The 25,441-nt window shown below is 40.3% G+C and overlaps 1 protein-coding gene across 2 annotated transcripts in view; it reads left to right on the top strand.

The window, feature by feature from the left end:
• Positions 1 to 25,441, top strand: part of LOC145357547 (protein phosphatase Slingshot homolog 2-like) — a 186,992-nt gene that overhangs the window by 101,966 nt on the left and 59,585 nt on the right. The window contains exon 1 of one of the 2 annotated variants that reach the window (XM_080211005.1): positions 7,399 to 7,961. The exons of the other annotated variant lie outside the window; for it this stretch is intronic. Coding sequence (XP_080067131.1) covers positions 7,834 to 7,961 — 128 coding nt within the window. The 5' untranslated portion in view covers positions 7,399 to 7,833. Of the gene's footprint in view, positions 1 to 7,398; positions 7,962 to 25,441 lie in introns of those variants that run through there. 2 annotated transcript variants of the gene reach the window in all.

Genomic DNA, 25,441 nt, shown 5'->3' with positions numbered 1-25,441 from the left:
CCCACATCAATCCCCACACACGCCATTATTTCCAAAAATATAAAAAAAGACATCCATCATTACAGATGGTCCAGGGCTGACTCTGAACTGTCTGTGGTAGATTCTGAGGCCAGCTTGGGATTTTTCATGGAGGATGGTCCATGGGCCAGTTCAGGATCAGGATTTTCCAGGTTCTCCTCAGGAATTATTTCCAGTTCTTCAGTGGCTATGGAGATTTTGTTGCACTCATCTGGCAACTTCGATCTGAAACTGCACAGTGGTTTGTTTCCAGTGGATGATTGGTAAGGAGCCAACTTTATAACTTCATGGTAACTACTGTTCATTGCCCACTGAACAAAATAGGTGCCGTAGCTCCACTAAACACAGTTGTTGTCACACATACAGGCCATTAGCTTCAGCTTCATATCACCAATACTGTGTTTCACAGAGCCTTGTCTCTGGAGATGTGTCTGATGCCCAGTTCTTTTTTCTTGTTTCTTGTTTCTACTTCGTTGAAGATCTATACTTTGAATTCCTGTTAACAGACTGAAGAATATGTGGAATTCTGATGTCTAGAAATGTGAGTAGTAGTAATGGGCAACCTCAGCTGCTACATTGGACTTTAGAGGATGAATAACTTGAAATTGGTCAGATACTCATATGGTATAGTATGAAACAATAACTTTCATCCTTTATGTTAACAAGATTATCCATATTCATTCAAGCCATTGACAGAGCTCTTGCAACCACTACTGTTGCTGTCTCTTGCCTGTGATGCTTTTCTATGCATCTCTCACAATGACTGATGCACTCTCCTATAAAAGAGCATGGGATGTTTGCACACTTTTCAGAAAGTGTCTTGTGAGGGTTTTCATTACCATGGGCAATTTCAATATGGGCTTGTCACCTAATGGCTAGGGCTCTACTTCTTTGAAGCCACGTATTCACCATTGCCCTTGGTAACCTTGGTTAAAGGAAGTTTCTTATGGAATGGGAAGGCACCAATCAGCGCATTTAGTTCTGTCTTTGGAGCTGGTGCAAAGTCCATCCCCCTGTCCCACACAATGGTTTTCACAGGCTCCAGTGTGTAAAGATTTTGGATGCGCCCATATCTCACATTTTGCCGTAGTTTTCAGCACTGATCATTTCAACAAGCCATGAGGAGGGGTATGGAAAGATGCAGTGACCAGCGTGTCTGGTTGTAGCTGTGATATGTGGGATTGGGGGGGAAGGGGTGCAGGTAGGGGTGAGCTGGGCCGGGTGGTCTCAGTCTGGCAGACAGACCCATTGCAGAACAAAGGGAATTTTAGCAACTGTCTGGCCCAGTGACCTGTTTCATTGTGATATTTGGATGTCAGAAACAGTAAATCCACATCACTAACTTCATTCGCTTTTTGAATTTTTCAACAAAACTGTTTAAAGGAAGTTTACATGATAATTTTGGATTGAATGTTACTTGACTTTTAAATCTTTAATTTACTAATTGTAATCGCTAATTACCTGATAATCTGTGCTGTTTCTGGGAGTTATGTCTGGTTGAGGGAATTCCCTTCTGGAACTTTCCCACAGTGAGTTAATGAACGTCTTTTGCAAGGGAGAAAGTAAAAACAGTATTTTTTTTTGGTAAAGCATCCAGGAATGTTTGGATTTGGATAATGGATAAGTTTTATTGTTGTGGTTTAGGATCTTTTTGTATGCTTTAATTGGAATATCTTAATTAACCCATGAAATAAAACTCAACACCACTTAAAATTCAAAAGAACATAAGAAATTCAAGGAAATGGTGATTACTGTATAGCCATTTGAGCCTACTCTGTCATTCTGTACAATCACAGCTGCTTTTGCCTCCCCTCTCTCACTTGTTCACAAATCTGAGAGATCAGATATCTGCATTCAATGATGGAACATTCTTAATCCACTGGTAGAGAATTCCAAAGATTCACTACTTTCTGCGTGAAGAGATTTAAGGACAGCTCACTAGTTAGCCCTGCAGTCTCCCAGTGCCAGGGACCCAGGTTCCATTCTGGCCTTGAGTGTCAATGTGAGTTTGCATGTTCACTCTGTGTCTGCATGGGTTTCCTCTGGGTGGTTGGGTTTCCTTCCGCAGTCCCAAGATATCCAAGTTAGTGGGATTAGTGGGGTAAATGCATGGTGTTAAGGAAATAAGGTGGGGGTGGGCCTGGGTAAGATGCTCTGTCAGAGAGTTTGCGTAGACTTGATGGGCCGTATGTCTTCCTTCTGCCCTGTAGGGGTTCTGTGATTTCTCAATCTCAGCCCTAAGCAGGCTACCCCTTCTCTTGGTCTTCATATTCTAGATTCCTTACCCAGGGAAAATAACAGCTCTGTCACTGCCCTGTCAGAGTATGGTACACTATCTTTTTCGTCCCATTGGAAAGTTCATGGCAGACACTGATGGCTACAGTGAAGAAAACTGGTCAAAAATAAGATTCATTTCTTGAAATTAATAATCTGTTAGATTGTATGCAGCATAAGCAGTCGGTAGAAATAGCAAACTTTGGGTTTCCTCCGGGAGCTCTTGTTTCCTCCCACAGTCCAAGGATGTGCAGGATAGTTGGATTGGTCATGCTAAATTGCCCCTTAGTGTCAGGGGAACTAGCTAGGATAAATGCATCAGGTTAAAGGGTTAGAGCCTGGGTGGGATTGTGGTTGGTGCGGACGCGATGGGCCGAACGGCCTCTTTCTGCACTGTCGGATTCTATGATTCACACCACCTAGCAATGTAAGTACAAACGTTTTCAGGTTGTGATATTCATCTATTAGGAGTTTCTGACCAGTTTTCTCATGCTTGAGGGCATTAGTAACTTTCTGTTCATATTCAACAGACCACAAAACAGCACAGCTGTCAATACAGTCATCCACCTTCAATGTTTGCAGGGGTTACGCCAGTTATTATATGTTTCTATGCTTATGTACTGGCCCTGCATGAGGTGTGAATGTGTAGACAACTTGCTTTCTCAAATTTACAGTGTTCATGCTGTAACTGAGCAACCTACTACAGGATATTAAGTTTGTACATTGCGATAAGCTTCAGCAGCAATTCCATGAATAATGTTTTAATACTCACACATAGATCTGTTTGTTAAATGGAGCAAACTGCCCATCTCATTATCTATGCAATGGGTTTGGCCTGTTCATTTAATGGCTTGCACCAGTGTCCACTTCATGAAATTGGCAGTTTCACAAATCGGGTGAAAATCCCTTCACAAGTAATTCTAAAGGGGCAGGGGAGGAAGGGAAGAGGAACTGCTGACATAATTATGGCCTTCTACTAAATTAACAAACCTTAATTGAGGGAATCCATATATTATTCAAGGTGAAAAAAGGAGCCAGTTGCATCCCTGCGGAGCATATAATCCTGATATGCTTCAAGGAGGATAGTATTGTATAACTTCCCTTTAATCTGCCAGTATGTCAAAAACCTCCTGGCTGGTGAATACACTCAATGATTTTTTTCCTCGCCATGATGTTAAGAGTTCCCATGTTCGTGTGTCAAATAAATAATATCTTAAAAGCTACTACAAGTGATTAATTTCCTCTAAAATGACTTGTGCTGACAACATATTTTTTCTGAGAATTTTGTTTTATTTAAAAATATTCCAGGAAGATCAGTCTGTGTGTAAATACATCACACAATATGCTGAGCTCGTAAATTCTTGCCAAAAGCAACAGTATGATGAATACCTTTAGGTTCAGTGCTCCAGGACTGGGTAACAAAAATCTTCCAGAAATCCCCCTCCAGATTGTCATCAAGTTGTTCCTGTTGGAAATATCTTGTGTTTCACATGTAATTAATGGTAGACAACACCCGTTTTGGTTGTTTGTTGAATTGCCTGTCTACATTCAGTGGCTTTCTAATCACAGCACTTTTTGACTGTACATGGAGACTAAAAAACTGGATCAGTATGAGAGGAAAAAGGTAAATAGCATTACTGCATCTTTATCACATCTCTTCTTGAATTTAAAAATAAGTATTGGCCGGGAGTTTAACAGAGTCGAGTGTCTTGGGTTACAGAAAGATATAGACGAGATGGTCAAATGGGTGGATAAGTGGCAGATGGAATTTAACCCTGAAAAGTGTGAGGGGATACACTTTGGAAGGAGTAATTTGACAAGGAAGTATGCCATGAAAGGCCTGATACTTGGAAGTTCCAAAGAACAAAGAGACCTTGGCGTGTTTGTCCACAGATATTTGAAGGCGGAAAGGCAGGTTAATAGGGTGGTGAAAAAGGCATATGGCACACTTGCCTTTATCAATTGGGATATAGATGACAAAAGCAGAGAGGTCATGATGGAGTTGAATACAACTCTGGTGAGACCACAGCTGGAGTACTGTGTACAGTTCTGTTCGCCACATTATAGGCAGGATGTGAATGCACTAAAAGGGATTCAAAGGAGATTCATTAGGATGTTGCCTGGGATGGAACACTTAAGTTATAAAGAGAGGTTGGATAGGCTTGGGTTATTTTCTCTGGAACAGAGAAAACTGAGGGGTGACCTGATTGAGATCCTCAAGATTGAGGGGCTTGGACAGGATGGATAGGGCACAGCTGTTCTCCTTAGTTAAAGGGTCAGTTATGAGGGACACAAATTAAAAGTGAGGAGTGGGAGGTTTAGGGGAGATTTGAGGAAATTGTTTTTTTACTCAGAGGGTGGTGATGGTCAGGAATGCCCTGACTGGGAGGTTAGTGGAGGCAGGATGCCTCACATCCTTTAAAATATACCTGGATGAGTACTTGGCATGCCATTAACATTCAAGGCTATGGGTCAAGTGAGATTAGGTGGGCAGGCCAGGGCCTTTGATGTGTCAGTGCAGACTTGATGGGCTGAAGGGCCTCTTCTGCACTGTAGTATTCTGTGATTCTAATAATTTTCAATTTATTTCCCCTCTTTTCCCCCCTCCCCCCTCAAATTGTTCTTCCAAAGGTCAGTGGTTGGGTGGGCTAATGGGAGGAGGGTGGTGGTAGGAGGGAGAAGAGGGTGGTGGTTGCTGATTGAAGTGATGGGGAGCCAAGTAAAGTCGAGAAAATCCTCGATTGATCAAGGGAATAGGAGGCAGCCAAGGTGGGGTCCTTGTTTGCAGTGGCAGTTGTTTGCCATTGTGACTAAAATTGTGGATGATGGTCTCTGCTGCCCGGCACAAATTGTTAGTGCTCATTTTGATGAACGACAAGATATCTGAAAGAAAACAGATGAAGCGGAGGAAAAAAGTCCTGTCAGTCGTGTGGGCAGTTTCCTTGGTGGAGAAGTCCTTGGAAATTTTGCTGCATGGTAAGTTGAACACGCTGGATAATTCAGAGAGGTGGGGCTAGAGAATGTCCATGTGCCCGATATCCTATGGGGAGCTGAGCAAAACTTCCTGGCTGAATTCGAGAACTGGCTGCCGTGCTTTCATAATCTCGATTTGGAGGCTGGGGGTATCAAGTTTGAAGGGGGATACTGTTTCTGGTTGTTGAGATCTGGGGTCATTAGACCCCAATTGCTCGTCTTGCATTATCTTGACTTCAGAGTTCGTCAAGGAAACTGGAGGCAGCCACACAAATTGGACCACCTGCCAGGGCCTAGGTCTCACTCTACTACGGCTTCTGGGCAATGAAATAATGGAGGTGCCGAGGCTTTGGTGAAACTATGGACGTTGCTCAACAATCCTGACAAGGCTTTGGCCTTTTTAAGCTCCATGGATGGCTTTATTATCCTGTGGTTCATTATTAATTTTGAACTACTCCCCTTGTGATTATAATCCTGATTTTGTGTTGTCTTAGCTCCTGACAAAGGTGTTTGATGTATGTGCACAGAGGTGTATGTCACCTGTTATTCTTTGAAATGAAAGAGTGATATCCATTTATTCATAATGGAATTCATCCATCCATATGCTCAGGCAGTAAAATGAAGGAGAACTTGGTTTAAACTGTGTTACTGTTTACATTCGATTTTGATGTTTCTGTGTTTCACCAGGATGCCGACCCTCTTCTGGCCCTGTGTAAAATTCAAATTCAAATTCATGAGATAATTTCTGTACTATGGGGATATTTTGCTTGTGGGCTGATAATGGGTCTCCTTCATTCTATTGGGAAGCGTGCTGGGTTGGTTGTATGGCATCAGAGTTATGTGATGTTTACCGTTTTTTGTTTTGTAATCCTAGATTTATAATGGAGGTTTATATAATAGGACATCCTTTACTTTAATTATGGATAGTATGAGTCACTTCACAGCAGAATGGTGAGTTAGCAGTTTGGTATAGAGGTGGTGGGTATGGCCTAGTAAATCCTCATAATGGGTGAGGAAAGCTTCTTTAGAACCAATCGTGCAGTTTTCTATTTTTTGTTGTTATTTTGGGGTTAAAGTATCCTTGTTGGTTTTGTATGACAGTACAGACAGATTATGTATCCTGGAAAAGACTGAGTTTTATTGACATTGGGTCCTCTGGCATAGTTGGAGTTGGGGAAAATATTTACTGATGCACAACCAAGCGTGATCAGGAATCCTTGGTTGTTTAGCCCTTTTTGGGCTGGTTTCCCTTTTCCTTGGCTGCGCAGTGACAGTGGCTACTTGGTAGTTTAGCTACAATGAGCACATCATCCTGTTGAGAGGAGGAGATTCTTGTCCTTCCCTGAAATACCCTGACTCTGGCTGTCTAGACAGCTCCTGCTCCTGTTGCTTGGGTTTCCTGGATGGGAGGAAATGGATGGAACTCTGTTGATGGCAGGGCCTGAATAGCATCTCAAGTGTGACTGGAGATGAGAGAAGCTTATTTTGTTTGAAGCCTAGAGGCCTACCAACTCTCCTATGATATAACACGATAAATGCAATAAAATATTGGGATAAAAACCAGTTTCAATTCCCAATACTTGATGTTTGCATGTGTTATCTTGCGGGAGATATGCTGCCTATTTCAGCTGGGTCACTTGCTGGGTGTCCAAACAGAACTGCAGGTAAAAGTGGGTAAAATCTCCAAGAGACCTTCCTCTCAGTTGATCCCCAAGACGTGGTCAGTTAGGCAGACAATAAATATGATAGAGATTAGAGACTCGCTCTTGTTTAAAATGTACACTACTGAGCCTTGCTTCTCGAATGAATGCAAATACTTTGCATTTTACACGTAAATGGTTGCAAATTAGTTATCCCGATAACACACGAGGCTATTGTACTGGGAAAATCAAGTATTAACTAATGTTATGGTGTCAAGTGAACATTTAAGTATAAAAATGATACAAGAAGAGTGGAAGTTTTCTTTAGAATTTCGATTTTGTCGATGTGTTTGGGACGCCGTTACCTCTGAGCTGTCTGATAAACCCTTAGGTGTCCCTAGCTGGATGGAGGAAGTACGCTGCAGCTGTGAACCAGCTGACCGGGAAACGAGAGCGGATAAGTTGTGAGATCAGCGTGGGTTTTATACAGGGAGCAAAGAGACGCTCGCACACGCGGAGTAGCAGCAGAGGAGCGGGGAGAATAAGATCGAAATTAGTGATTCCACAAGTCCAATCTTGTAGCAGTTTGAGAATGAACCGGCCTGCCATGTGATTCGACGCGGTGTCCTCGTTGGAACTGCAGCACCGCGCACACAGTAGAAGCAGGCTGAAATAGCACAGAGCCCAGTATATCCGAAAGGCAAAGTCCAATCGCTTTATACTCGAGTTTCGCTTACACTCAATACGACAAAATAATCTAGTCCACCCACAAAACATAAATAGCGCTGTCTCCCGTAGTTCACCTAAAGGCAGTCTGTTAACTCATTCTACAAGTTAACGATTTTAAATGAATTGTTTCTTTGAGCTCGGAGACGAAATCAGGGCCAGATAACTTTTAAAAATACACATTCGATTACCAAGTGTCCAGATGACCCTGGATGCTATCTTAAGTGAAGGAAAGGCAGAGGTCGCGAGCTGGTGTTCTTGTTATGGCGCGAAGATGACTCCTTACTTCTCTGAAAATGCGGTTATTTCACAGAATGAGATCAACCTCCTGTAAGTACAAATAACTCTAAATTGATATTTCCAATCGTGTATAAAGTATGCACTGGCTGTGTAGAGTGCCTAATAACATCATTTTCACAGTACACCTTTTAAACTCAATTCTCCGTTGGGTTATTTACAGCATTGAACTTGTAATTCGACGTGTTCAGTGACACAAATCTGCTGGCCTGGCTTTATCTCACGCTTGCAGTAATCGTTGCTATCATATCGATGCCTTGTCACTTAAGTAACTTATGAAATATTAATGCATTGAGTAATGTTCTGAGAGAAATGCAACCTCCTTTCCAAAATGCTGCTTCGCAATCTATGGTGCTCTAATTTTGGGTAGAAAAGACACCATTGGCATTAATGCCGCTTCTTAATTGATATGCCAGGAAGAACATCTAAATGATGAATGACTGGCCCTTCCTTTTCTTAAATAAGTGAAAAAAAATTTTCCATCCCCACTAATCTTTTTTCCCCTCCCTCAGTAATCAACTTTGTAAACCATCTTCCATGTGGATGAAAACACAGTTGAAATTAGTTATTCTGAATACCTATCATCTCAAAGTACTCAATGTTGAGTAAAGAGGCATTTTACAATGTATTTCAAGTTCTTAAATTATCCAAAAACTTATCAGACTGTTAATTACTTTAGAAACTGTTTGCTATTTTGCAGATATTAGCCAATTCTCCAGCAGGGAGTAGTGGTTAATAGACGTTTACAAATTGATTGAAGGATTGTAGTGGAGTTCCTCAGGGGTCAGTGTCAGGACCCTTGATTTTCCTGATATATAAATGACTTGATGTACAGGGTATAATTTTAAAATTTCATGATGATTCAAAACTTGGAGGCACTGTGAACAGTGGAAATAATAGCGTACAACTTCCAAAGGACATGGACCAGTTGGAATGGGTAGACAGATGATGAATGAAGTTCAGCATGGAGAAATGTGAAGTGATTCACTTTGGTAGGAAGAACATGGAGGAACAATGTAAAATAAAAGACTCAACTCTAAAGAGAGTGTAGGAGCTCAAGGACATATATGTGTAGAAGTCATTAAACATAGCAGGACAGATTGTGAGTGTGGTTAATAAAGCTAGGCTTTATTAATACTGCATTGAATAAAAAAAAGGAAGGTTATGTTGCACTTGTGTAAGACACTAGTTTGGCCTCAGCTGGAATATTGTACCCAGTTATGGGTGTCACACTTTAGGGAGGATGTGAAGGCATTGGAGAGAGAAAAAAAAATCACAAGACTAGCTCCAGGGATGAGGCGATTTCAGTTGTAGAGATCTTCAAACTGTTTCGTAGATATATAGAAACCTAGAACCAGGAGTAGGCCATTCGGGCCTGGGAGCCTGCTCCGCCATTCATTTTGATTACGGCAGATCATCAAATTCAGTAATATATATCGATTTCCATGGAGAAGAGAAGGCTGTGAGTGGATCCAAAGTCATGAGAGATCTGGACAGAGAGGCTGTTATCACTTGTGAAAGGATTGAGAATCAGAGGGCATATTTAAAGTTATTGGCAAAATAAGCAAAAGTAATGTGAGAAAATGCGAGAAAATTCAAGCAGTGAGTGGTTAAAGTCTGAAATGCATTGCTTGAGTGTGCTGGAGGCAGATTCTATTGTGACATTTAAAAGGGTTACGCAATGATGATAGAATGGCACTAAGTGAAACACTCATCCAGAAAACTAGTGTAGACACGATGGGCTGAATAACCTCGTTTGCAAAGTAACAGTTCTATGATTTTTGTAAATTTTTACATAGCAAGTCAATGACCACTTAAATATTTAGTTGCTGAGGGATTAATATGATCAAGACATTGTAAGAGCTCATAATTGCTTCTTTAAAATATGTTCTAGAATTCTAATCATTGTTCTGAAGAAGACAGTTTTTGATCTACACTTCAGCTGAAATTTATCAGAGCTTTTTACCTGTTCTATTTGTAATTTAGATGTGGGCCTTGCCTAAGTGAGTCAGAAGGTCATGGCTGCATAATCTACAGTGGCACTTCAGTGTAGATTGTGAGATAATGCATTTTGGAAGGTCTTTTACTGTATATAGGAAATATACAGTAAATGGCAGAACCCTTAAGAGTATTGATAGGCAAAGGGATCAGGTACACGGGTCACTGAAAGTGGCAATGCAGGTGGAGCAGGTAGTCAAGAAGGCATATGGCATGCTTGCCTTCGTTGGCTGCGGTATTGAGTTTAAAAATTGGCAAGTCATGTTGCAGCTTTATAGAACCTTAGTTCACCACACTTGGAATATAATGTTCAATTCTGGTTGCCACCCTACCAGAAGGATGTGGAGGCTTTGGAGAGGATACAGAAAAGATTTACCAGGATATTGCCTGGTATGGAGGGCATTAGCTATGAGGAGAGGGTGGAGAAACTTTGTTTGTTCTCACTCGAGCAACGGAGTTTGAGGGGAGACCTGATACAAATCTACAAAATTATGAGGGGCGTAGTCAGAAGGTTTTTCTCAGGGTGGAAGAGTCAATTACTAGGGGGCATAGGTTTAAGGTGCGAGGGGCAAGGTTTAAAGATGTACAAGGCAGATTTTTTAGAGTAGTGGGACCTCGTTGCTGGGGGAGGTAGTGGCTTTTAAGGGGCGGCTTAACAAGTACATGAATAGGATGGGAATAGAGGGATATGGCCCCCGGAAGGGTAGGGGGTTTTAGTTAAGTCGGGCAGCATGGTTGGTGCAGACTTGGAGGGCCGGAGGGCCTGTTCCTGTGCTGTAATTTTCTTTGTTCTTTGTTAGTTTGAGGTACTGCTTTCCTATTGGAGCTACTGGCTTTTGGCACAATTTGAAGACATCTGGGAGAGTTTATCTTCTGTATTCTGGCTGATGTTTATATATTTGTCAAATTATCTGGTCATTATCCTTCATTTACTGGGATCTAGTGGGATTCAAATTGGTAGCACTGTTGGTTGCTTTCATGGCAACAATGAATACATTTCATAAAGTATTTCATTGACTGTAAAATGTTTTAGGAAAGTGTTTCTCATTTGCATACTGTTTTCCTCACTTCGTCTGACTTTCGCTGTCCTATTTCAGTCCACACTGGGAATCTTAATTCCTATTCTTTAGCTGCATTGATCCATCCGCTATCAGAATTAAACTTGTTGAGATTCATGAAGGTCTGCGTTTGCTTTTTTTTGAAGTGGGGAGCTGGCACCATGAACATGATTTTAGTATAATCCAAAACAGCTTAAACTGATGCTGTTTTTATACTACACCCTGGAAGAAGTCTCTTATTTCAGGTATTTGGTATGCTTTACATTGCTACTCTTGTTAATGGTGACACAAGATTACTTTGCAAAAATGAATTGATATGCCTTTAACCCCTCAAGTTCTTTTTGCTTTGAATCTCAAGTTACTGGCCCTGAGCTGTACCAAAATCTAGTAATGGTGAGCTTTATATAACCATCTATCTTAATTCCTTCCTTAACTTCTTTGAGATTATGAATCCATTTTCTTTTTCAACAAAGTGACAATCTATTCGGCCTATGCTAATAGTGTTGCAAATCAGAAACTAGTTGGCATGCAAGAGGAAAAGTTATTTGCTCTACATCTGGCAACTTGATAAGGGATTTACTTGAGTAAAAATGCTGATGCAGGTTGTTTTGAAGGGTTTTAATTATCTTGAAAATGGCTATGAATTTCCTCATTTAGTTAAGACAGAATATGAAACATCAAAAACTTGTCACAGTCTCAAACTTGATTTTTTTTTGAAGACTGATATTGAAACTGTCCTTTCCTCTCTCCAAGTTGAACGGGAGGCTAAAAGTTCAATCTTGTTTGGCAACTAGTATTTATCTTTGTTCCTCTTCCGTTTTGTAAAGCTACTCTTATTCAGTTTAACAAGAAAATGTTTTCATCTTGATTTTCACTTTAACACATTTTCATTAGCATTGCTTATATGCCAGTGAATTTTGTAAATCTTTACAGTGCTTAAAGCTAATCCCAGACTGTTTGTGCGATCAGCTGTTGAAGCATTACTATTGTGGTGGAATAGATTTTGACTGGTCTCCATTGTGTTGCTTACACACAACTGGGAAAATTGTGCACAGACTTTATCTACTTCACATTAACACCAGTGCTCTGAGTGTATTTGTTACCAGCACCATTTGTTCATTGTGGTAAATTTCCTTTCAACGACAGCGGCTTGTATTTATTACCATAAACAATGAACATAAAGTGCCCCAAGATTCATCTGAGGAGTGTTATGAAATAAAATTTGATACTGAGCTACGCAAGATGATATTAAGATAGTTGACTGAAAGCTTGGTCGAAGGTACAAATTTTAAGGTGTGTAAAAGAGGAAAGAGAGATGAAGATTTCCAGACTTTGGGATCTAGGCAGCCAAAAGCTGCAAAGCAATTAAAATGGGGTTGCTTAAAAGGCCAGAAATCAAAAGAGCACAGAAATGTCATTGTAGAGCTGAAGGAGAATGGAGATAGAGGAGAGGAGCAAAGCCTTTGTAGGGATTTGAAAACAAGGATGAGAATTTTTAATGTTGGCATTTTTCAACTCAGTACCAGTGTAAGTTAGTGAAGACAGGACTGAAGAATGAATGTTGCTTAATGGACATTGGCAAGAGTTTGGATGAAAGTTTACGAAGGGAAGAATGGGATGCTGGCAGGAGTGTATTCAACTACTCCAGTCTAGAGGTAACAAAGGCATGGGTGAAAGTTTCAGCAGTTGGTAAGAATGAAGTGATTATTACAGAAGTGGAAATTGCAAGTCTTGGTGATCAGAAGTTCATCTTGGAGTCAAACATGCTATTAGGGCTGCAGGTGGTCTGGTTTAACCTTGTGTTGCCAGGGAGAGAGATGGAGTTTGTGTGGGGACAGAAGACAATGAAAAGCTTCAGTATTTCCAGAATTTAATTGGAGGAAGTTTTAATAGAACATAGAACATTACAGCGCAGAACAGGCCCTTCGGCCCACGATGTTGCGCCGACCAGTTACAAAACAATGACCCACTAACCTAAACCAATCCCTTTTCGTCCATAAACCTATCCACGGATCTCTTAAACGCCCCCAAACTAGGCGCATTTACAACTGCAGCAGGCAGGGCATTCCAATCCCTCACCACCCTCTGGGTAAAGAACCTACCCCTGTCATCCGTCCTATAACTACCCCCCTTTAATTTAAAGCCATGCCCCCTCGTGCTAGATTTCTCCATCAGAGGAAAAAAGCTATTACTATCCACCCTATCTAAACCTCTAATCATCTTATATGTTTCAATAAGATCCCCTCTTAGCCGCCTTCTTTCCGGCGAAAACAACCCCAAATCCCTCAGCCTCTCCTCATAGGACCTCCCCTCCATACCAGGCAACATCCTGGTAAACCTCCTCTGCACCCTCTCCAAAGCCTCCACATCCTTCCTGTAATGTGGGGACCAGAACTGCACACAGTACTCCAAGTGCGGCCGCACCAGAGTCGTGTACAGTTGCAACATAACGCTGCGACTCCTAAATTCAGTCCCCCTACCAATAAACGCCAAGACACCGAATGCCTTCTTAACAACCTTATCTACTTGATTCCCAACTTTCAGGGATCTATGTACACATACACCTAGATCCCTCTGCTCATCCACACTATTCAAAGTCCTCCCGTTAGCCCTATACTTGACACATCTGTTATTCCTACCAAAGTGAATTACCTCACACTTCTCCGTATTAAACTCCATCCGCCACCTCTCGGCCCAGCTCTGCAACCTGTCTAAGTCTTCCTGCAAACTATGACACCCTTCCTCACTATCTACCACACCTCCGACTTTGGTGTCATCAGCAAATTTACTAATCCACCCAACTATACCTTCATCCAGATCATTAATAAAAATTACAAACAGCAGTGGCCCCAAAACAGATCCCTGAGGCACACCACTCGTAACCGAACTCCATGATGAATATTTACCATCAACCACCACCCTCTGTCTCCTATCCGCGAGCCAATTCCTGATTCAATTCCCTAGACCTCCCCCAATCCCATACATCTGCATTTTCTGCAGAAGCCTACCATGGTGAACCTTATCAAACGCCTTACTAAAATCCATATACACCACGTCCACTGCCTTACCCCCATCCACCTCTTTGGTCACTTTCTCAAAAAACTCAATAAGGGTAGTAAGGCACAACCTACCCGCCACAAAACCATGCTGACTATCTCCAATCAATTCATTACTCTCCAAATAACTATAAATCCTATCCCTAATGATTTTTTCTAAAACTTTGCCCACAACAGAAGTGAGACTCACCGGTCTATAATTCCCAGGGAAGTCTCTGTTCCCCTTCTTATTTTTTTTTTATTTTAATTTATTTTATTTTATTTTATTTAAATTTTTTTTATTTTTTTAAATTATTATTTAATTATTATATAATTAATAATTATTATCCTCATATGAAACTGAATCTCATGATTTAGCACTTGTGGAGAAATGGGGAGAGGTAGTTGTGATATAGAGCTGGATATCATCAATGTACATGTAAGAACTGATGTTGCAGAGGATCAATATGTAGATGAGAATTAGGAGGCCAAGGGTAGAGGCCGCTAATGTAATCTTATAAAAGTAGAACTACCATTGCAAATGATACCATGGCTAGAACTGCCATTGCAAATTACACCATAGTTATGGTTAGATAAATAGGAGTAGAACCAGATGCATACAGTCTAAACCCAATTGGATAACAATGGATAGGCATTGGAGGATGGTGTCGTGGTCAATTGTGTTAAGATCTGCAGAGGTTGGGAATGCAATGGATTAGGATTGGGCAACAAAACTTTGTTTAAAGGATATAGACATTACAAGGTTGTTGGAGCCTGTTTTAATCATCAGAACTCCTTTAATAAAATAAGATTATAGGCTTATAGTCCTTTTCTGATTATACCGATTATATCTGTTTTCTGTTTACACAGTTTATACTGATTTTAATTGGGAAACTGTCTAGGAGGACCGACTGAGCCAAACAACTTTAGTGGACTGAATGTGACATTTCAGATTGCACCCTTGGGTTGAGTGACAAACAAAGAATCTACCTTTGTATAGAACTCTCACTTTCTGACGATGCCTTTAAAATGTGTCTTTCATAGATAATCTATTGGTTGTAGTCTTTAATGTTATTTTAGGAATCTTATCAGCCAAGTTATCCAGAGCAAGATTCATGAATAACAAATGAAAAAATGGTCAGCTAATGTGTTTTTGGTGGCAGTAGTTGAGTGGAGAATGTTGGGTGGGGCATCTGGAAAACTTCCTGCTCTTAGGATATTTTATATTTGTCTAAGTTGGTAAATGAGGACTGATTCATGTCTCATATGAAAAGGCAGCATTTCTGGCAATTGAATGCTTTCTCAGTATTGCATTGTGGGTGTCCCTGGATTATTTGTTCATGTCCATAATTGAAACTGAATCCCCAACTGTCTGACTTGGCTCCCGACTCAGTCAGAATTACATTAATTGAACTTAACAATATGAAACGGCTAAATTCATATTTTGTTAACATCCCATAACTTAGCTGCCTCACACTTCAGATACTCTAACCCTTCCAGCCTAATTAATCTCTTGTTGTCACTATATTCAGGAATAACTTCTTCAAATGATGTTTGTAGTGTAGTGAAATCTATTCTGTTTATTCTGTGGGACAGATTTAATATCATTGGCACAATACAAAAACAACTGGAAAAGCAGGTTTCTAGATTGCTCACTGTGGCCCTGATTTTACTGGCACGCTGCCCGAGGCTCATAAGATTTGTGCTCGTGGTCAACGGGGAATTCCGTTCTGCGAGCCTTGCTCGCCCTAATTTCAGGGTGGCTGTGCTAGTAAATCAGGGACAGTGAATCCATTTTCTGAACACTAGACAACCTCAGTGCTTGAAGAAAGTCTGTCCAGATGAATAAGGGAAAAACTGTTATCAGCTTATTGGTATTTTCAAGTGACACTCTATCTCACTGGTTCTGTGGCATCTGCAGCATTACCCTTTTTAGTGCTGCTTTCTTATGAGAGTTGGTAACATAAAGCTCTCAAACTGTGGTAAGTTTCATGCGTGAATCTCTAAACTTGGATTTGAAATGTTTTGAAGGTGGGTGTTTCAAGTTGCATTCCTTCTTAGCAGAATCAACATTTTTACTTGAGATTATGACCCATTGTGCAGGAAGTGAGTTGTGCTGGCAGTTGTGTAGTCAGTATGATGTAAAAGCAGATCCTCATGGATATTGGACTTCCAAAGTAGCAGCTCCATTATTTACCTTGCAGTGAGAAAGCCACACTGTCATGTATGCAAAATAAATCAGTCTTTCAGTGTCAATGGAAAAAGCTTTATTAGTTTCATGGACTTTTATGTTTGTTATATAGAGACTGAAACTTCTGCAGTGGTAAAATAAAATGGCACAACTCTCTGGAGACTTCTACCTAAGAGGCAGTTTTATCTGGTTTCTTACAAGTGACAGTGAACAACAATACAGCAGTGTATATGATGATACTGCTGCCATTTTTTTTCCAATCGAGGCAGCCTGAACACACTGCCTGTTCGTAAATGCTATTAACGTAGTTTTCCAGTTGCCAGGGAATTATCAAAAATGATCAGAAATGAAACCACAAATAAATAATTTTTTGTTTTTGCATAACCTTTTCAGCTTTATGGAGTTCATCCCGCTGTATAAATGAGGCAGATGCCATGGCGGATTCCATAGTGGAAGTAGTACAGACTGTAACTTGTATACAGACCCAAAATAAGTTGCTTAACTTCCTCCTTGGCCAAATTATTTTCTGTAAATGTTGTTTCAGTTCTTTATACGTGTGGCTGAGGATTAATTAAACTTGATTTCTGGACTGTTGACTGAGACTAAATTAGCTTTACAGATAAGTATTAAAGCCATGATTCAAAATGTATTTTAATATCACCAAAATATTTTGTACTGAGGTCTTGTAGAAATTGTTCCTTAACAGCACATTTTCAACATCTGATTTACAACAAATTTCTGCTTAGATAATAAACTGGCACCACATTAATTGAACCTAACAATGATATGCACTTACTTTCCCCAACCTACATTTTTTTTCTTCATTTTGGTGATATCCATAATTGATGAGTAACAGTGCATTACTTACCTCTGCTGTGGAGCCTGCTCCACTTATAGTATGCACTTCTTTTTTCTGTGCACAAGATTTACCTCAGTTCATTTTGAGACACTCCTTGTTGCCATGAGCTGTGGAGCTGCTTGACTTGTATACCCCGTAAGGTATTTGTAATAAAGCTTTTGGTTCCTAATAGCTTAACTAGAAATGCATTATTTTCCTATTTACTATTTTACTCTCCTTCCATTTTGCTGGTGACATTAAATGAATTGCATATCTTTTCTGCGTAGAGCTGAATCAGTATTTTCCTTAACCAGGAGAAGCTGGACTTAGTTGTTTTTCGTGCTTTCTCAGTCTTTTGTTAAAATAATCGGGCATGATGTAACAGGTTTCACCTGTTTACTTAAACACATAATCAGCTGTGTTCACAGTTCTTTTGTCTGTTAACTCGCTTGCAAAAAGCATCAAAAATCTCAATAACCAAGAAAAGGTACAAGGGCCATGTTTCAGAACTCCGAAAAGCTCAGAAGGCCTTTCAGCCCATTGTCTGTGTTGGCTTTCTGCAAGAGCGACTCCATCCCATTCCCTGTAATTTCCTGCAAGTTTTATCTCATCAAATGTCCTTCTAATTCCTTCTGAAAACCCCACCACACTCAATGTAGTCCTGACCATTTACTGTGCAAAAATATTTTTATTCTTTTCACCGGGATGTGGGTATCACTGGCTAGATTAATATTTATTGCCCATCCCTAATTGACCCTGAGAATATAGTGGTGAATTGTCTTCTTGAGCTGCTGCAGCCCATGTGGTGTAGGCATACCACAATGCTGTTGGGAAGGGAGGTCAAGGATTTTGATCGTAGGGCAGTGAATAAACAGCCAATAGTTCCAAGACAGCATGGAGGAGGAAGTTGCAGAGGGTGGTAGTTGCTGCAATGAATCTTATAAATGGTGCACATGGTGTGCTGGTGGTGGAGGGAGAATATTTAAGGTGTGCCAATCAAGTAGGTTGCTTTGTCCTGGATACTGTTGAACATCTAGAGTGTTGTTGGAACTCCACTCATTCAGGAAAGTGGGGAGTATTTCATCATACTCCTGACTTTTGCCTTGTAGATGGTGGTCAACCTTTGGGGAGTTAGGAAGTGAATTACTTATCCTGCTCTTGTAGCTACATTTTTTTACATGGCTAGTTCAGTTTCTGAATAGTGGTAACCCCTTAAGATGTTGATGGATGATTCAGCAGTTGTAATGTCATTGAATATCAATAGGAGATAGTTAGATTCTTTGTGATTAGAGATAGTCATTGCCTGGCGCTTGTTTGGCAAATGTTGTTTGCCCTTTATCAGCCAAGCCTAAGCAAATATTGTACATTCATCAGAGAACATCCGCTTTTGACTCTATGATAGAGGATAGGCCATTGTTTGGGCCTAGGACACCATCTTGGAGAACACTTACAACGATCACCTGGGATTTATGTGACTGGCCTCCAACAGCCACAGCAATCTTCCTGTGTACTGGGTCTGACTCTAGTGACAAGCATTCCCTTTTATTCACATTAACTTCAGTTTCAGTTCACAAACTTAACGTTCTGGATTTTTCAGAGATATGAAATGTTCTATAACCAAATAATTAGGCCACTGAATTGAGTAGGAAAACAAAAATTGAGCTTTTAAGCATTAATAACAAAATAATCAAAACGGCTTGCTCCACCCAAATTCCTGTCTCAATTTATTTTTAACATCTCCAGTGAAGAGAATTTCAATGATAGGAAATGTCTTTCATCTCTTCTATCCAGTATCTCAGGCTAAGGATTGTCTGGGTTAGATCCACTATTGAAGGCTGGAAATGCAGCCAAATGCTCCACCCATCCCCTCCCCTACTCCGTCCAAGATATATTTTTTCATCGGTGCTTTTGTCTGAGATTAGCTAACTGCACTTCAATGGGTTTGAACCTGTGTTCTTCCATGTCAGTATGACTTCATACCACACCATTCACTCATTAGCCAATAATCATGGTGAGGGAGTGGATTGGACTGGTCTCTGCTATGTTCCAGTATAAATGTGTGGGTTAGGGACAGCATGGAGGAATTGGGATGAGCAAAACTGTGTATTCACAATTCTGAGCTCATTTTTGTTTTTGTAGAGTGGAGGGCATGCCTATAACTATTCTAATGCAAATTATAAATCTCAGGCTTTTTCTCAGGGCAAAAACATGATTGCAATACCAACCTTAGTCAGTGCTTTGAAGGTTTGCCAGTTTCTGAACTGGGAGTGGCATATCCTGTAATATTGCTGCATCAGGTTCCTGGAAAATCAGAATGGTGGAAAGAGATTAATGATTTCAGCCTAACAGAAGAGAACTATGAGAACTATAAGGAAAATGTCCAAGTCCCCCTCCATTATAGTTTCTGGTCCAGGTTACCCTGCAGGTTTGAGGCTGTTTCTATTAGTGACAAGTTGGAAGTGTAGCTTGACAGCTATAAAATACTGTTTGTAGCTTCCTATATATAGTTAGTCTGGCCTTTGTGGACTTGGTAGCTGTTAGCAAGCTGACCTGAATCTGGTATGAGGTTGAAATTTTAGTCATTCTGCTTGCATGTAAATTGTCTTTACAGTTGGCAGTATTTAAATAGGGCACAATAAACCGAAGCATGTTCTATAAAAAGCTGTGTCCCTATGTGCAAGTTACTAAAATAGCCACTATTTAAGGAGCGATGCTGTTTGCATCTGCCCATCTAATGTGAAGCTCTTGTGCCCATTTCAATGTCTGAGATGATTCATTTAAACTATTAGCTCAGATCCTATACTGGACATGGAATTTCTTGTTAGTGAAGGATAGATTATTTATTTTAAAACCTGCAATAGCAATGTTGCAGTTCTTAACACTTGTGCATTAAATGTTCTAATGTATCATGATACTGGAGACAGTAGCAATAGAACACGGCAAGCACCAATTCTGATATAATTCAAGCCCCCTACAACTGGCTTGAGGGACTCCTTGGCCAGGATGACATTCGGTAGTTAGATAATCATTGGCTCTGTATTTGTTTCATGAACTGTTGATGTGACAGACATTGAAAGCCAGGGGCAAATTAATATCCAAGATTGGGCATTTATGCCCCTGAGGTTGAGCATTCCATGAGATTGAGTATTCCAGTAAATAGGAATAATATCTCTCCACAACTTTCAGCTTGTTTAGCTCTTTTTACTGTGTTATTTTAAATTATGTGCTGGCTTCATGCCAATGGTAGATCTGTACATGTACTGACTCTGCATTCTATCTGCTAATTTTAGGCCTTCTCCTTAAGGAGACTGGGCCACACCAGATTTATCCATTTGAACTGTGAAAAGTATCTTCCTTCATGTGCCTTTTATATTCTTTCTGTCCACATTGCAGTTTTAATTTTCCCTGCATTGTCTCCATTTCTATCCTGCAGAAAATGATCCAAATGATACTACTATGGTATGCTGTGAATTCATTCAACTAAAAGGCCTCTTTTTTTAAAAAAATATATTTTGCTAACTGAGTGGCCATTTGACCAAACACTAAAGAATGGGAAGGAAAAAGGTCATTTTAATATTGAAACTTAACCCTCTAGCACATTAATAGCTCCATTGTGTGCAATCTAATTCAGATTTTGCATAACTCCAAATGCTTTCTCTCTGAATCAATAGATTATTTCAAAAAGCTACTTTTGTAAAGAAGATTTCCTAATACCTGTACTGAATTTACTTTTTCCCGATTGACATTCATTTTCTTTATAATCTTTATAAACCTCTTTTATATGTATACTAGACTTGCCATTTCTATTTCTGAGATATAAACCTGGTTTCAATCCTTTACTCTTGTCTTGGAAGCTATTTTGTGAATTATTTAAATCAATCAATAAAGCTTTGGCTAATAAATGTTATAACCTCCGAGAAAGTGTTTCAATTTTTTTACCAGTAGTTTCCTTGATGTCAGCTCCTAAATGGGAATAATGAACATGTTTCACTGAGATTAAAGAGGCTGCTTTCTCTCACTCCCTGGAGTAGAATAGTTGCTCAAGTCTGATTGTGTAACTGTTAATAATAGCTGCCTTTAGAGCAGAATTGACTTTGACAAACTACTGTACAATGTCCTTTTCTTTAAAATTTTAAAATGAAAGTGAGTGATTGAATAGGTACATTGAGCACAGTAAATTGATTACAGTTAAAATCGGTGATTTTTATTAGGTCTGTGGGAAAGAACTGAAGCCGTTTGCTTTCAAATTGAGCAAGTTCATGAGCACTATCATTAGTAATAAAATTCTGAGATTACAGATTAGGAAACTTAAACTATTATGGCCCACAGATTGAATTCTTGGTTCTCCATTTTGGGCACCACTGAGTGAGAAAAGAGAGAAACTAACCAGGATGTTCTTTTTAAAGTGGCAAGCAGTGCAGTTGTTTCCTTTTGTTCACTTTAGGCCAAACTCTTTTTGAGCTGAACCAGTGGGTCAGCGGAAGAAGAGTAAGTTTACTTCTATACAAATAAAACTTCAAACCATCCTGTTACCAACAGTATAAAAGGGCGGCACGGCTTGGGTCACTGTCTGTGCGAAGTCTGCACATTCTCCCTGTGCCTATGTGGGTTTCCTCTGGGTGCTCTGGTTTCCTGCCACAGTCCGAAAGACATGCTGGTTAGGTGCATTGGCCATGCTAAATTCCTCCTCGGTGTACCTGAACAGATGCCAGAGTGTGGCAACTAGGGAGATTTCACAATAACTTCATTGCAGTGTTAATGTAAGCCTACTTGTGACACTAATAAATGAACTTTAAAAAAAAACAAGGCACTTGTACACAGGAGGAAGAGGTTTTCCACAATGAGTATTGGAAACTGTGACTGAATTGTTACTAGAGAGGCAGTGCTCGACAGACTGGAGGGACTGATTGTGGACAAGTCCCCAGGACCGGATGGAATGCATCCAAGGGTTCTGAAAGAAATGGCGGAGGTGATAGTGGATACCTTGGTGATTATTTTCCAAACGTCGCTGGATTCCGGGGAAGTGCCGGAAGATTCGAAAACGGCTAATGTTACGCTGTTGTTTAAGAAGGGTGGCAGGCAAAAGGCAGGGAATTATAGGCTGGTTAGTTTAACATCTGTTGTAGGTAAAATGTTAGAATCCGTGATCAAGGAGAAAATAATGAGGCATCTTGAGGAGAATTGTTTGATAGAGCAGACGCAGCACAGTTTCGTTAAGGGGAAGTCGTGTCTGACTAATTTATTGGAGTTCTATGAGGATGTGTCTAGGGCGGTGGATAGAGGAGGGGCGGTGGATAGAGGAGAGCCGGTGGATGTGGTGTTTCTTGATTTTCAGAAGGCGTTTGATAAGGTGCCTCACAAGAGGTTATTACAGAAGGTCAGGGGGCATGGAGTTGGGGGTAGGGTGTTAGCGTGGATAGGGGATTGGCTGTCAAATAGGAGGCAGAGAGTGGGGGTTAATGGGTGCTATTCGGATTGGCGGTTGGTGACTAGTGGAGTGCCCCAGGGGTCGGCGCTGGGGCCTCAGCTATTTACCATTTATATAGATGATCTGGAGGAGGGAACCAAGTGTATGGTGTCGAAATTTGCTGATGACACCAAGATTGGTGGAACGGCAAATTGTGCGGAGGGTGTGGAGAGTCTGCAGAAGGATCTAGATAGGTTGGATGAATGGGCCAGGAACTGGCAAATGGAATTTAATGTTGGCAAGTGTGAAGTTGTCCACTTTGGTAGGAATAATGGTAGGGAGGACTATTACTTACATGGCGAAAAACTGCAGCATGTGACGGTGCAGAGGGACCTCGGGGTCCTCGTGCATGAGTCGCAAAAACCCAGCCTGCAGGTGGTCAGGAAGGCAAATGGGATGCTGGCCTTCATAGCAAGGGGGATTGAATATAAAAGTAGGGAGGCCTTGCTGCAACTGTACAGGGCCATGGTGAAGCCGCATCTGGAGTACTATGTGCAGTTTTGGTCGCCGCACTTACGCAAGGATATTTTGGCCTTGGAGGGAGTGCAGAGGAGGTTTACTAGGCTGATACTGGAGTTGAGGGGGTTGAACTATGAGGAGAGGCTGAATAGACTGAGCTTGTACTCGTTAGAGTTTAGAAGAATGAGGGGAGATCTCATTGAGACGTATAAGATGGTGAATGGGATGGATAGGATAGAGGTGGAGAGGCTCTTCCTGCTCAGAAAGGACAGTAGGACTAGAGGGCACAGCCTCAAGTTAAAGGGGGGTGCGGTTTAGAACAGAGTTGAGGAGGAACTTCTTCACTCAAAGGGTGGTGAATCTCTGGAATTCTCTGAAGTGGTGGAGGCTGCCTCGCTAAATATATTTAAGACGCGGGTTGATAGGTTTTTGATAGGCAAGGGGATTAAGGGTTATGGGGAGAGGGCGGGAATGTGGAACTGAGCCATGACAGATCAGCCATGATCTTATTGAATGGCGGGGCAGGCTCGAAGGGCTAGATGGCCTACTCCTGCTCCTACTTCTTATGTTCTTATGAGTGTCTTTTAAATTGAATTTCTGAAATGTGAACTTCCCTTTTTGTTGATTTTAAAAAATAAAACTCCTAGGTATGGAAACAAACAAAACTTTTAGAAAGTCCAACTGCTCTACTGTTGGCTGGTATCGTGACAGATATTGATGTGTTAAATAATTTGGTCAGCAAATATAAGATGTTGGCATACTTGCTGTATAGTTTAAAAGAAAAAAAAGTCCATATGTAGGAATGTGGTAAACAGATGGAAGGACATGATCCAGCCCAATATGTATCACATTAGTGTCAGAAAGCATGGCAGAAATGTTCTATTCTGATAAATCCCAACTATGCCTTTGCATCCTTTCCAGAACAATAGAAAAATATTATGTCAGCAGTCTTAGCAAATTCAGCAAGTTTCCTTTTTCTTCCACTGTCTTTTGATTGGACCTGTTGACAAAACTAGTCTAAAAGCAGTTGTGTGTTTATAAGTCACCTAAACAATCTGACTTGCACTTTGTGCTTCAGTTCTGAATCCATGACTGTTTATGTAGAAATGGTGGTATAAAAGCAGCTTTTGTTTTTTTTCATCCACTTAATTGGTTATTATTGCCTAGAATGCAGTCCAGTATAATTATACTCAGAGACAACCCTAGAGATCAATACAAACGTAGAATTATGCAAGAGGAGCCCAATTGGCCTATCTTGGCCATCACAGCGCTTTGTTCAAGTAACCCAAAACTAATCACACTACCCAGCTTTCTCCCCAACGCCATATGTCACTATCTACTCGAGTGTTTTATCTATTCTTCCCTTAAAAGACATAATCATCTCTTACTCAACCATTCTCTCTGGTAAAGCATTTTATGTTCTTTCTACATAAAGAAATTTCTTTCAACTTCTCTCCTCACCCCTACTTGTATTGTTCATTCCTTGTCACTGATGCAACCAGAGGAGATGGTCTCTCTCTCTTCACTCCACCAAAGACCCATTATTATTTAAAATCATTTAAGAACCATATAAGACTATTTAAATATTATTCAGCTTTCTCTGCTGCACTTGAAACATTTCTAGAATTTTAGTTATTTTTTGACATTAACTGTAGTTTCCCAACCTGCATTTCATGCTGGTGAGTTTATATGTTTGTTATGGATACCTAAAATTGAGCACAGTGCTCTAGCCATTGATTTCTGAAGTATTATCATTACCTCTTTGTTTTTGTTCTCCATACTACTGTATATAAGGCCAACATTCCAGTAGTCTGATTATGACTTGTCTATGTATGTGCAGCGCTTTTAGGATGTGATTTATTGGTAATTTTTTTAATTAGATGAGACATACCAAAAATGTTTGGTAAATAAAGATTCCCATGTTGGTTTTTATATTTTGATATCAATTGTGTCATAATTCTGCCACTGGTCTGATGTACAGAGTAAAACAGAAATGCTGACATTTGTAATAAGTTGGATTTTTTTAATGAATTTGGCATGATGCATTACCAAGAAACTTGTAGGACATATTTCTGTTATGTTCAAAGGTTATGATGGAGTGAAAGACACCTGCCCGGTATATAATCATGGCCATTTAGACGCGTGAAAGCATTTTTCCAAGTAAATTGGTTAAATAGGTTTAACAATGTGAAAATAAATATGCATATAATCCTTTAAGTGACAATTGAGTATCTTTGTGACTGTTAGATATTGTTAATGGAAGAAATTAACTTACTTTTGAAAGGTGCCGTCGTTCTTTTTGGGAGATTCTCCACCGAATCTGAGGTTATGATTCTTTTCTTTTGACCAATAGGGTTGTAATATACACGGTTCCAATAATTAAATGGTCCCATTGGATTTAGTGTTATGTTGGTCAATCCACAGTTGCATGATGATATTTGAGTCAAGTTGATGCTATTTTCATGGG

This window comes from Carcharhinus amblyrhynchos, chromosome 23 (assembly GCF_965287045.1).
Source record: "Carcharhinus amblyrhynchos chromosome 23, sCarAmb.v2.hapA, whole genome shotgun sequence".
NCBI lineage: Eukaryota > Metazoa > Chordata > Chondrichthyes > Carcharhiniformes > Carcharhinidae > Carcharhinus > Carcharhinus amblyrhynchos.
The sequence above is the reverse complement of the archived record's forward strand: the minus strand, read 5'-3'. Positions and strand labels throughout refer to the sequence as shown.